Source organism: Salvelinus alpinus, chromosome 19, assembly GCF_045679555.1.
Source record: "Salvelinus alpinus chromosome 19, SLU_Salpinus.1, whole genome shotgun sequence".
Classification (NCBI taxonomy): Eukaryota; Metazoa; Chordata; class Actinopteri; order Salmoniformes; family Salmonidae; genus Salvelinus; species Salvelinus alpinus.
The window spans coordinates 31,654,964-31,667,332 of record NC_092104.1 but is presented as its reverse complement, the minus strand read 5'-3'; the positions used below and the strand labels follow the sequence as shown (position 1 = coordinate 31,667,332).

General features: G+C 44.7%; 1 protein-coding gene across 3 annotated transcripts in view; it reads left to right on the top strand.

The window, feature by feature from the left end:
* LOC139545351 (transcription factor COE2-like) overlaps positions 1-5,780 on the top strand; it is a 36,109-nt gene extending 30,329 nt beyond the window's left edge. For 2 of the 3 annotated variants that reach the window (XM_071353045.1, XM_071353042.1), the window contains exons 8-16: positions 1,432-1,573; positions 1,916-2,046; positions 2,295-2,421; positions 2,580-2,668; positions 2,795-2,860; positions 2,970-3,144; positions 3,339-3,524; positions 3,695-3,859; positions 4,075-5,780. In XM_071353045.1, coding sequence (XP_071209146.1) covers positions 1,432-1,573; positions 1,916-2,046; positions 2,295-2,421; positions 2,580-2,668; positions 2,795-2,860; positions 2,970-3,144; positions 3,339-3,524; positions 3,695-3,859; positions 4,075-4,106 — 1,113 coding nt within the window. In that variant the 3' untranslated portion in view covers positions 4,107-5,780. Of the gene's footprint in view, positions 1-1,431; positions 1,574-1,915; positions 2,047-2,294; positions 2,422-2,579; positions 2,669-2,794; positions 2,861-2,969; positions 3,145-3,338; positions 3,525-3,694; positions 3,860-4,048 lie in introns of all 3 variants that reach the window. The other variant, XM_071353043.1, reaches the window with a different exon arrangement.
* The last annotated feature ends 6,589 nt before the right edge of the window (positions 5,781-12,369 follow it).

The following is a 12,369-nucleotide window of genomic DNA, read 5'->3' as shown; positions in this document are numbered from 1 at the left end:
CAGGGTCTGCCCAGGTATAGTTGGGACCACATTTCTCCATTCTGTAGACCGAAGCACTGCTTAGACATTTCCCAATGGAAGGAATGGAGGGGAAAGTTAAAGGTGAAAGTAAAAAATCTACAGTGAAACAAAGAGGGAGAGAAGGGAAAAGGGTGTACTGGGGTGGGAGAGACAAGGGGGGAGGCGGGCAGGAAATAGGCTGAGGTGTTTCAGGAAGTTGTCAAGAATTGAGTGATTGGCTCCAGATGGGGGAGGTCATGCTCCGTGACCCAGGAAGTGGTCACAGGGGACACTCCCGCATCACTTCCTCTGCTGTCTTTCAGCACCGAAGCCCCTGTCTGTCTGTCTTTCTCTCTCTCTCTCTCTCTCTCTCTCTCTCTCTCTCTCGCTCCTCTTCTCTTCTCCTTTCTTCTCTCTTCTCTTCTCTCTCTCCCGGATCTCTCTGCCTCTCCCTTTTTCTCTCTCTCCCTGTCTTCCACCATGTTTGTTTTAACTCCTGCGCTTTGACGCATGCTGAGAAGTTATGAGCGGGCGGCCGCTCCGAGGCCCTCACCTCCAGGTTAAAAGGTGATTAGAGCTGGACAGGAGCCTGTTTATGGTGCTTGATCAATAATTTACTGTTATTTTCCTATAGATTCCTCACCACTCAACCATCTACAAGCACATCTGCTTTCTCTCTCTCTTTCCTTCTCAGCATCTGTGCTCCAGAGTCTCTTCATGTGCAGCTCTGGGATTCTGAAACAATTCTGTCTTATCTTTGCCCTTACACATCACTTTCTTATTGTAAAGCTTATTTCAAAATGTCTAAAGCTTAGTCTTTCAGCACTTCATAGACATAGACCCTACACCACCATCAACACCCCCTCCTGCATGTACACCTATAGATATACAGTATGGACACTCTTAAACACACAGACCCAAGGCAAGCACACAAGAACACACATTTTGTATGCATGTCCTCCATGGGGAACTGATGTTTCTCGTGGAGAGGGTAGGGATACACACATGCTGTTGGCCAGGAATCAAATTAGGGCCACCATATATCACACTCTACTTTAACGGCCAGTAAAAATAGGAGATTCAGTCCATATGTCTGGTGTCAGTGAGGGATTAGGCCTGAACCTCTGTGGGCTGTTGGTCCAGACCACAACTCCAACCACAGTCTCAGGAGGGGAGAGGAGGGGAGAGAAAGGGAGAGGCCACAGAGAGGGGTGCGGTGATGTAAAAATATGATATAGTGTAGTAGGGTTGTCACATTACCCATTGAGAAATATTCCTATCAGCTGGATGTTGAAATGGATTGTGGCCAAGGGATTTTGCAGGAAACCAAATCTCACAAAAAGTGAACTGATATCACTTTAGTTACCCAGATAAACCCAGATAAACTCATGGTATGTCTTTTCCTCTTCCCCGTCCTCCCCTGTCTTTCAGGTGGTCCTGTCCAGCACTGTGAGTGTAGACGGCCATGTCTTAGCCGTGTCTGATAACATGTTTGTCCACAATAACTCCAAACATGGCCGGAGAGCTCGCAGGCTAGAGCCTGGAGAGTCAGTGGAGAACGGTATGGAGTATGGTAAGAAGAGACAAAACACGACCTGCACTGGGGCAGAGATACATCAGGAACACATTCATAATGTAGACATTCATACTGTAGACATTCATACTGTAGACATTCATACTGTAGACATTCATACTGTAGACATTCATACTGTGCTTCTTCATCTGTAGAAGCACTTTGCGACAACTGTTGATGTAAAAAGGGCTTTTTAAAATACATTTGATTGATTGATTAACTACTGCTGTACTAATGGCTAACCTCAAGGTCTAGGGCTGACACCCTGAAACAGACATTGAATACATTGCCAAGAGATGCAATAAGTTATATTAAAATGACATTATTGCCCTTCCTCTCCAGCCACCCCATGTATCAAAGCCATCAGCCCCAGTGAGGGCTGGACCACAGGCGGGGCCATGGTCATCGTAATCGGGGAGAACTTCTTTGATGGACTGCAGGTGGTGTTCGGCAGCATGCTGGTGTGGAGCGAGGTAGCTATGTGGCTTTACTGTAACTGTCTCTTTAAAACAACTCATTAACGAGGCGGTTACTGATTGAAAACATAAGGGACAAGGTAACAAAAGCATATGGCTTGTCTCATTTGCACAGTCATTTAGTGGCTGCCTTCTACATGTTGGCATTATGAGAGCAAACCGTATTATTCCATCAGATACTGTAGACTGTCAAACAGTCGTTGCTCATTCCTTCTCTGTCTTGTCCCTGTTTCTCTCTCTCTTAGTTGATCACGCCCCACGCCATCCGTGTCCAGACGCCCCCACGCCACATCCCAGGGGTCGTGGAGGTCACGCTGTCCTACAAATCTAAACAGTTCTGCAAGGGGGCACCTGGACGCTTCATCTATACAGGTAAACACACACCTCCTATTAACCCCACCCCCCAGCCATATCTACCCTATCCAGCACCCTATCCAGCAACCATTCACCAACAACATATCAAACAGCACCATTACATGGGATGAGTCAGGACCTAGTGCTGATGTATCTGTGGATGTGTTTGTGTATAGCGCTGAATGAGCCCACCATAGACTACGGTTTCCAGAGGCTTCAAAAGGTCATTCCCAGACACCCTGGTGACCCTGACAAACTAGCCAAGGTGAGTGAAAACATACCACACATAGTGAGATGATGTACATGCCATATGTCACCATACCTCACCTTTGTACATAAAGTACACTATGTAACACCAGAGGCTAATTCATGTCTCTCTGTCTGTGTGTAGGAGATGCTACTGAAGAGAGCAGCTGATCTGGTAGAAGCCTTGTATGGAAACCCACACAGTAATCAGGTAACCAGCACTGTTTAGTCGCTCCGTTCCTCTAGTAATTCCACTCATCAATAACTACTGTAAATCTGTGAGGTCTGGGTTAGTAACAGTTTGTATTGTCTCTCTTTAGGACATGTTGCTGAAGCGTGCAGCGGACATCGCTGAGGCCCTATACAGTGTTCCCCGTCCCCACAGCCAGCTGCAGGCCCTGCCCAGCTCCCCAGCCCACGGCAGTGTCATGGGCCTGGGCTCATACCCCTCCCAGCTGGGGGTCAGCATTGGCGAGCCAGGACAAACCAGCCAAGGTGAGCAGGATAAGACTTACAATTGGATTCCCTGTATTTATAGAAGTCTGGCCCTTTTATTTTCTTCTAGTTGGTGATATGATATCCCCAGTGGGAAAATCACTTGTGTCTTCCTGTCTTTTACTATCCTCTGTCCTTCTTGTTCTAACACTTTGTATTTCTCTCTCTCTTTGTTTCCCTCTCTCTCGCTCCAGGTTATATTCGTAACTCCAGCAGTTTGTCCCCCCGGGGGTACCCCTCTGCCTCCACCCCTCAGCAGTCGGGGTATGGGGGTGGTGGAGGCATGAGTGGGGGGTACGGGGCAGTGCCCATGACTAGTCTGGGGGTGCCAGGGTCCCCTGGTTTCAGCAGTGCCTCCCCCACTGGTTCTCCCTATGGCAGTGAGTGTCTCTCCTTTTACTCAATCAATCTATCCAGTGTTTTCCTCCTGTACCTGTTACAATAAAACATAATTGCCCACCATTGACAAAGGTTGACCAGTGCCTAGAATCCTTCTGTTATAAAGTAACAACTGTTTCTCTCTCGCTCTCGCTCTCGCTCTCATCCACAGTAATGCCATCTAGTCCCACTATCCCGGGTTCCAGCTCCTCCTCCCTCCTGCCGTTCTCCTCCTTCCCGTCCTCAGCCAAACAGAAGAGCGCATTCGCTCCTGTCCTCCGGCCCCAGGGCTCCTCCTCTCCTGCCTGTCCCGCTTCAGGAGGCAACAGCTTCAGAGGTAGAACCAAACTACAATCTTAGAAACATCTCTTTGTGTGTTAAAACCCCCCTCTTTCTGTATAAAAACTCCTCTATGCCCACATACACATAGTTTAGGCAGGCATGACAATACAATATGTCTGGCTTTTTGGGGGTTATAATAATGATTGCCATTGTCAAGAATAAGATTTTATCTAAAACATAATAGATTATTACTATTCTCTTTCTCTATAGCGATGACCGGCCTGGTAGTTCCCCCGATGTAGCAGCACTCCACCACCTCCCATCCATCACCTACAAACCAGACCAGACCACTGCTCCCACACTGCTACCCCTCTGCAGGCACTGACAGGGATAAATGGAACACACACTGACTTCTCAACCACCAACAACTATCCTCACTGATGCCCTGCCACTTGTTGAGTCCATGTTTCATCCAACTGAATGAAAGGGAATGGGACAGAAAGAGTCCAAAGACCAGCCAGTCACTCCAGAAGCAGAGAGAAGAAGACCTCTTCATCTGCAGTAGCTGTAAAGACATGAGACTTCCTTGGGCCACACCACAACACAATGGAGCTCTATGGGTGTCTATGGGTGTCTCCGTATTTTGAATGGACAGCAGAAGTCAACGTCAAGATGCCTTCACGAGCTTCGAAAGCACTCGTACCGCCCAATGCTACAGCCGTATGCAGCATTTGGTTCTTCCAACAAAAACACCTGCCCTAAACTGTTCAACCTCTTGGCTAGCAGTGTGCTAGAAGAAAATGTCTGTTGATGATTCATTGTTAGAGCACTGAACTGAATGGACAATGGACAACTCTGATACTATGTGCTGAAAGTCTATGAAGCAGGGTGCTATTTGTCTCTGTCAGGACACTGTCAAAGGCATGTCTGTACATTGTCCCTGAGAAGACTCCAAGTTTTTTGTAGCAGAGTTTTTGAAGTGGATTTACATTCCAGAATAATAGAACCTTTATTTTGTGTTCTGATCCCCACAATTTTACAAGGGCAAACTCTTTGTCCTCCTGGGTTGGTAATACAACATTTATTCATATATTGATTTATTTAAGAAGAAAAAGACAAGCAATTTAACTTATTATTATAGTTACTTTAGGGAATAATATAAACGTGTTTTAATTCCTTTTTTGCAATTGTTATAAATATGATTATGTTATCGCTATGTTGCCATTATTCTTGTTTTAATTGAAATCTTTGAGGTTTTGTCAGACATGACTGATGATTAATACATAAGAGAAAATTAAGTAATACGCCATGAAACGTTTATTTGAAATAAATTCTTGGCCAATACTTTTCCCTGGTTTGTCATATAACAAAATAGAACTGTTATGTCCAGTGTAAAAAAAAGCACATTACCTTGCTGTTCTCCATAAAGGAAAATTAGTTAGCCTATATTATTATTAATTTCATTTTAATGCATGTTATTTCCACACTGATTCCCTGATATTATTTCATTACATGTTGCAAATTTGAAATTCTTTGTCAAAGTTTAGGATTTTTATTGTTCATTCATTTTATGTTTTTCATCCCATAGTCTCTGGTCACTATGCAGTAAAGTAACAAGCATACATAAACTGAAAACAAAGTAAGGAACATATTGGGGATTTGTAATAAACCCATGCAACAGTTTTCTTACTCACTGTTGTAACACAATACAAACATCATACTCAGGATTAGAAAACAAAGAATTGAAAAGAGGTAGCTAACATCTATTCAAAGTTGTTTGTTGTGTTTTGCTGGTTTTATTTATTTGAAAGTCGTAAAATGTAAGGTTACTCAAAGTTTTTTTCTCCCAAAACCTATCTTTCTTTTTTAATGGTACAGAATAACATGATGACTGTGTGAAAATGTGATTTGTATATCTTAAACTGTAATTATATTTTGTCCTCCCAAATAAAATAAAAAATCACAGTAAGAACTCACTGTTGGTAATAATTCAGAACTGTGTGTTTGCATTATGCAATTAGACATGGTATAGAAATGTACAGATATCCATAGTACAGCATATGAGTTGAGGTTTTGTTATGTACAGCATTACGGGAATATTTCAAGTCCACACCAGGACTATTTTTTAACTCACCTGTATGTTTGTGTAGTTTGACACAAAGCTGATGAGGCGCAGCATCTTAATTGTGGAGTGAGCGTTGCAGACTGTAGCTACTGCCTGTGAAGATAAACAACATCCCTCATCACTCTCCTCTCCTCCTCTCCAGCAGCAAACCTGCTTATTCCTCTAAGGACCAGGCCTCTGGGGGCCCCACTAAGAACCACATGAGCCTCTCCTCCCTCGCTCTCTCTGGCGTGTGCCCTCGTTCTCTCCCTCTCTCTCGCTACCCTGCCATTCCTTCTTTCAGTCTTTGTTTCAATCCCCTTTCATCCCTTCTTTCTTTCTCTCCTGCTCCCTCTCTCCCTCTGTAATGGCTTCTCTCTGTTAATGTAATTAGCACTGGTAAAAGAGGGCAGTTAATTACCAGCTCTTTTTTGATGGGGTAATTAATGTTATGCCAGGAAACAGCAACTGTTTCATTAACACAGCGCTCAAAGCAGCGAGGGGGTTGGGTAGCGCTGAGTGTATGCATGTCCATATGTGCATCAATGTGTGTGGTTGTGTACTACCTGTCTGCGTGTACACTACAGTAGAGTATAACACTGAGTGTAAAAAAACATTAAGAACACCTGCTCTTTCCGTTACATAGACTGAAAGTTTCCCGTTAAGATGACGCAAGAGAGAAAGGCTTCCATTTCATGGGCTCTTAACCGATCATGCAATTTTGTTTGTTTTTTCATATTTTTTGTAACTTATTTTGCACATTACGTTGCTGCTTTTGTCTCTTATGAACAAAAAAAGCTCTGGAGAAATTAGAACACTGACTACTCACCTTGAACTGGACGAAGAATTTCTCTTTAATGAGTCGGACAAGAGGGATTTAATCCAGACACCCGAACAGGCCCTCATTCCCGTCATTTGCAGGAGAAAAAGACGGAAGAGGTTTCGTGGAAAGAGATCGGGGTGCCCTGTGAGGATCCGCCGACGAGTGGCTAATCTGCCTTTGCCACCCGTACTACTGGCCAACGTACAATCGCGGGATAATAAATTGGACAAACTTAAAGCACGTATTTCCAACAGGACATTAAAAACGGTAATATCTTATGTTTCACCGAGTCGTGGCTGAATGACGACATGAATAACATACAGCTGGCGGGTTATACACTGTATCGGCAGGATAAAACAGCAGCCTCTGGTAAGACAAGGGGTGGCGGTCTATGTACATTTGTAAACAACAGTTGGTGCATGATATCTAAGGAAGTCGCAAACAGGAAAACGCTCATCCAGAGGCGGCGCTCCTTGTGGCCTTGGCCTTTAATGCAGGGAAACTCAAATACGTTTTACCTCATTTCTATCAGCATGTTAAACATGCAACCAGAGGGGAAAAAACTCTAGACCACCTTTACTCCACACACAGAGATGCATACAAAGCTCTCACTCGCCCTCCATTTGGAAAATCTGACCATAATTCTATCCTCCTGATTCCTGCTTACAAGCAAAAATTAAAGCAGGAAGCACCAGTGACTCGGTCAATAAAAAAGTGGTAAGATGAAGCAGATGCTACGCTACTGGACTGTTTTGCTAGCAGACTGGAATGTTTTCTGCGATTCTTCCAATGGCATTGAGGAGTACATCACATCAGTCACTGGCTTCATCAATAAGTGCATCGAGGACATCGTCCCCAAGGTGACTGTCACACCCTGACCTTAGTTATCTCTGTTTTCTTTATTATTTTGGTTAGGTCAGGGTGTGACGAGGGTGGGTATGCTAGTTTTGTATTGTCTAGTTTTTTTTTGTATGTCTAGGGGTTTTGGTAGTCTAGGTATATGTATGTCTATGGTGGCCTGAATTGGTTCCCAATCAGAGGCAGCTGTTTATCGTTGTCTCTGATTGGGGATCATATTTAGGTTGCCATTTTCCCTTTTGGTTTTGTGGGTTCTTGATCTATGTTTAGTTGCCTGTCTGCACTATCCATATTAGCTTCACGGTTCGTTTTGATATTTTGTTTGTTTTGTTCAGTGTTCGTTCTTTTAATAAAGAAGAATGTACGCTTACCACGCTGCGCCTTGGTCTCCTCCTTACGACGGCCGTGACAGTGACTGCACGTACCTACCCCAACCAGAAGCCATGGATTATAGGCAACATCCACACTGAGCTAAAGGGTAGAGCTGCTGCTTTCAAGGAGCGGGACTCTAACCCGGAAGCTTATAAGAAATCCCGCTATGCCCTCCGACGAACCATCAAACAGGCAAAGCTTCAAAATAGGACTAAGATCGAAACGTACTAAACCAGGTCCAACGCTCGTCGGATGTGGCAGGGATTGCAAACTATTACAGTCTACAAAGGGAAGCACAGCCGAGAGCTGCCCAGTGACACGAGCCTACCAGACGAGCTAAACTACTTCTATGCTCGCTTCGAGGCAAGTAACACTGAAACATGCATGAGAGCACCAGCTGTTCCGGATGACTGTGTGATCACGGTCTCCGCAGCCGATGGGAGTAAAACCTTTAAACAGGTCAAGATTTACAAGGCCGCAGGGCCAGACGGATTACCAGGACGTGTACTCTGAGCATGCGCTGACCAACTGGCAAGTGTCTTTACTGACATTTTCAACCTCTCCCTTTCTGAGTCTGTAATACCAACATGTTTCAAGCAGACCACCATAGTTCCTGTGACCAAGAACACTAAGGTAACCTGCCTAAATGATACACATCTGTAGCCATGAAGTGCTTTGAAAGGCTGGTCATGGCTCACATCAACACCATTATCCCAGAAACCCTAGACCAACTCCAATTTGCATACCGCCCCAACAGATCCCCAGATGATGCAATCTCTATTGCACTCAACACTGCCCTTTCCCAACTGGGCAAAAGGAACACCTATGTGAGAATGCTGTTCATTGACTACAGCTCAGTGTTCAACACCATAGTGCCCTCAAAGCTCATCACTTTGGAGGCAGAGGGGTACCCCCGGGGGGACAAACTGCTGGAGTTACGAATATAACCTGGAGCGAGAGAGAGGGAAACAAAGAGAGAGAGAAATACAAAGTGTTAGAACAAGAAGGACAGAGGATAGTAAAAGACAGGAAGACACATCGCTCAGATAACACATCTGCCACGCTGATCCTCAACACATGGGCTAGTCAGGAGTGCGTGCTCAGTCCCCTCCTGTACTCCCTGTTCACTCATGACTGCACGGCCAGGCACGACTCCAACACCACCATTAAGTTTGCAGATGACACAACAGTGTTAGGCCTGATCACCAACAATGATGAGACAGCAAACAGGGAGGAGGTCAGAGACCTGGCTGTGTGGTGCCAGGACAACAACCTCTCCCTCAATGTGATCAAGACTAAGGAGATGATTGTGGACTACAGGAAAAAGAAAGAGGACCGAGCACACCCCCATTCTCATCGATGGCGCAATAGTGGAGCAGGTTGAGAGCTTCAAGTTCCTTGGTGTCCACATCACCAAAAACTAACATGGTCCAAGGACACCAAGACAGTCACGAAGAGGGCACGACAAAACCTATTCCCAGTCAGGAGACTGAAAATATTTGGCATGGGTCCTCAGATCCTCAAAAGGTTCTACAGCTGCACCTTCAAGAGCATCCTGACTGGTTGCATCACTCCCTGGTATGGCAACTGCTCGGCCTCCGACCGCAAGACACTACAGAGGGTAGTGCGTACGGCCCAGTACATCACTGGGGCCAAGCTTCCTGCCATCCAGGACCTCTACACTAGACGGTGTCAGAGGAAGACCCTAAAAATTGTCAAAGACTCCAGCCACCCTAGTCATAGACTGTTCTCCTTGCTACCACACGGCAAGCGGTACCGGAGTGCCAAGTCTAAGTCCAAGAGGCTTCTAAACAGCTTCTACCCCCAAGTCATAAGACTCCTGAACATCTAATCAAATGGCTACCCAGACTATTTGCACCCCCCCTCTTTTGCGCTGCTTCTACTCTCTGTTATTATCTATGCATAAGTCACTTTAATAACTCTACCCACATGTATATATTACGTCAATTACCTCAACTAACCGGTGCCCCTGCACATTAACTCTGTACTGGTACCCCCTGTATACAGCCTCGCTATTGTTATTTTACTGCTGCTCATTAATTGTTTGTTACTTTTAGTTCTTATTTTTGTGGGTATTTTTCTTAAAACTGCATTGTTGGTTAAGGGCTTGTAAGTAAGCATTTCACTGTAAGTATTCGGCGCATGTGACAAATAAAATTTGATTTGATTTGAAAGCCATGATCCTTGTTAAATCCACTTCAATCAATCTAGATGAATGGGAGGAGACAGGTTAAAGAAGGATTTTTAATGCCTTGAGACATGGATTGTGTATGTGTGACATTCAGAGGGTGAATAGGCAAGACAAAAATGTAAGTGCCTTTGAATGGGTTATGGTAGTACAGTAGGTGCCATGTGCACTGGTTTGAGTGTGTCAAGAACTGCAACACTACGGGATTTTTAACGCTCAACAGTTTCCCGTGTGTTCCAAGAATGGTCCACCACCCAAAGGACATCCAGCCTACTTGTCACAACTGTGGGAAGCATTGGAGTCAACATGGGCCAGCATCCCTGTGGAATGCTTTCGACACCTTGTAGAGTCCATGCCCCAACGAATTGAGGATGTTCTGAGGGCAAAAGGGGGGGTGCAACTCAATATTAGGAAGTTGTTCTTAATTCTTTGTACACTCAGTATAGATAACTATGCCCAGGGATGGAGTCATATAGAGGTATTGACTTTATAAAGCAGAGCTGTTCTCCCTTTCAGATGTAGCTTTTGTTTGATTCTTTGTCACCATCAAGTGGCACTTGACAAAGAAGTCAAAGCTGCTACCGATCCCCCTCTCTCTCTCTCTCTCTCTCTCTCTCTCTCTCTGTGTCTCTCTCTCTCTCTCTCTCTCTCTCTCTCTCTCTGTGTCTCTCTCTCTGTGTCTCCCTCTTTTTCTCTCTCTCCCCTTCTCTCTATACTTCTCTCTTCCTTTCTACCTCTCTCTCCCTCTTTCTCCTGTTCAACCCCCCATTTCTTTTCTCTCGCTTTACACCTCTCTCTCCCTTTCTTTCTCTATCTCACTGTAAACGTGCTGCTAATTTGACAAGTTAAAGTCAGCTTTGTTGTCAGCCCCTCAGCATTCATCCCACTGAGTGCTCCTTCTGGCCAGTGGTACAGGAGCCATATGCTCATCTTCCTGACGGTTTAGTTGTTGTTTTGGCTGCTGCATCACAGGGCCCATTTCTCTGTCTTCTGATCACACATTCCATTAAGGAAGGATGTTACACCGCCTGCCGTCAAGCACTTCTCACAGACTTGCGCAATCTCTTATTGTAAGCAGCACCACCATTTTTATATTAATATTTTATATTAAATGTAAAAGCAATACAAATAAATGGATGATGTTTTAATAGGAATTCACTCGTCATGTAGCAGGATGGAAAATGGAGAGAAAAATGTAAGTAAAGAGCATATCAGACTTACGTCCATCCCCCCTTTCTCTCAAGGGATGTGTTTGTGTTTATATACTCAATTAGCCCTCTGGCCACAGCATGGGATCACATTAGGCTGACATTAGCCCGAGTGTGTGCAGTTTGTATAGCATGTGTGTGTGTGTGTCCATCCCGTTCTCATTAGAATCCTAGATGATGGCCAGCTAAAGGCAGTCTGAGACTTGAGAGGGGGACTGTTTGGGCAAATAAATGTGTAGATTGGCTCAACCTTTGGCCAATCACCAAATCCTGTATATTTGTCCATTAGACCACTGGACCCCCTTTCCTTTTTCCAAAATCAACCCCCCACCCCTCTATCCCCATTCCCTTGGGTGTCAGTAGAGTGGGGTGACAGATGGGATAGACAGAGAGCTGCCCCATGAGACAACCTACCCCAAAAAACACACACACACACACACACACACACACACACACACACACACACACACACACACACACACACACACACACACACCAACCCCCCCCCCACACACACAGACCTCATCTGTCACTCTTATGCTTTTGTTCACTATGGAAAAGTGTGCTCTGTGAACACAGAGTGACGCCTCTACCCCCCGTCTCATTCTGTGTGTGTGTGTGTGTGTGTGTGTGTGTGTGTGTGTGTGTGTGTGTGTGTGTGTGTGTGTGTGTGTGTGTGTGTGTGTGTGTGTGTGTGTGTGTGTTGCATGTGTTGAATGACATATGCAGAGTATACGTTTATTATCTACTGTTTATTATATCTCTGGTTTTACTTTTCCATTATTTCTCTATTTTATTTGTCTCTGTATTGCTGGGAAGGGCCCATACAGTGCCTTTGGAAAGTATTCAGACCCCTTGACTTTTCTACATTTTGTTACGTTACAACCTTATTCTAAAAGTTATAACAAATATATATTTCTCATCAATCACACAACACGCCATAATAATGAAGTAAAAACAGGTTTTTAGGCATTTTAGCAGATGTATAAAA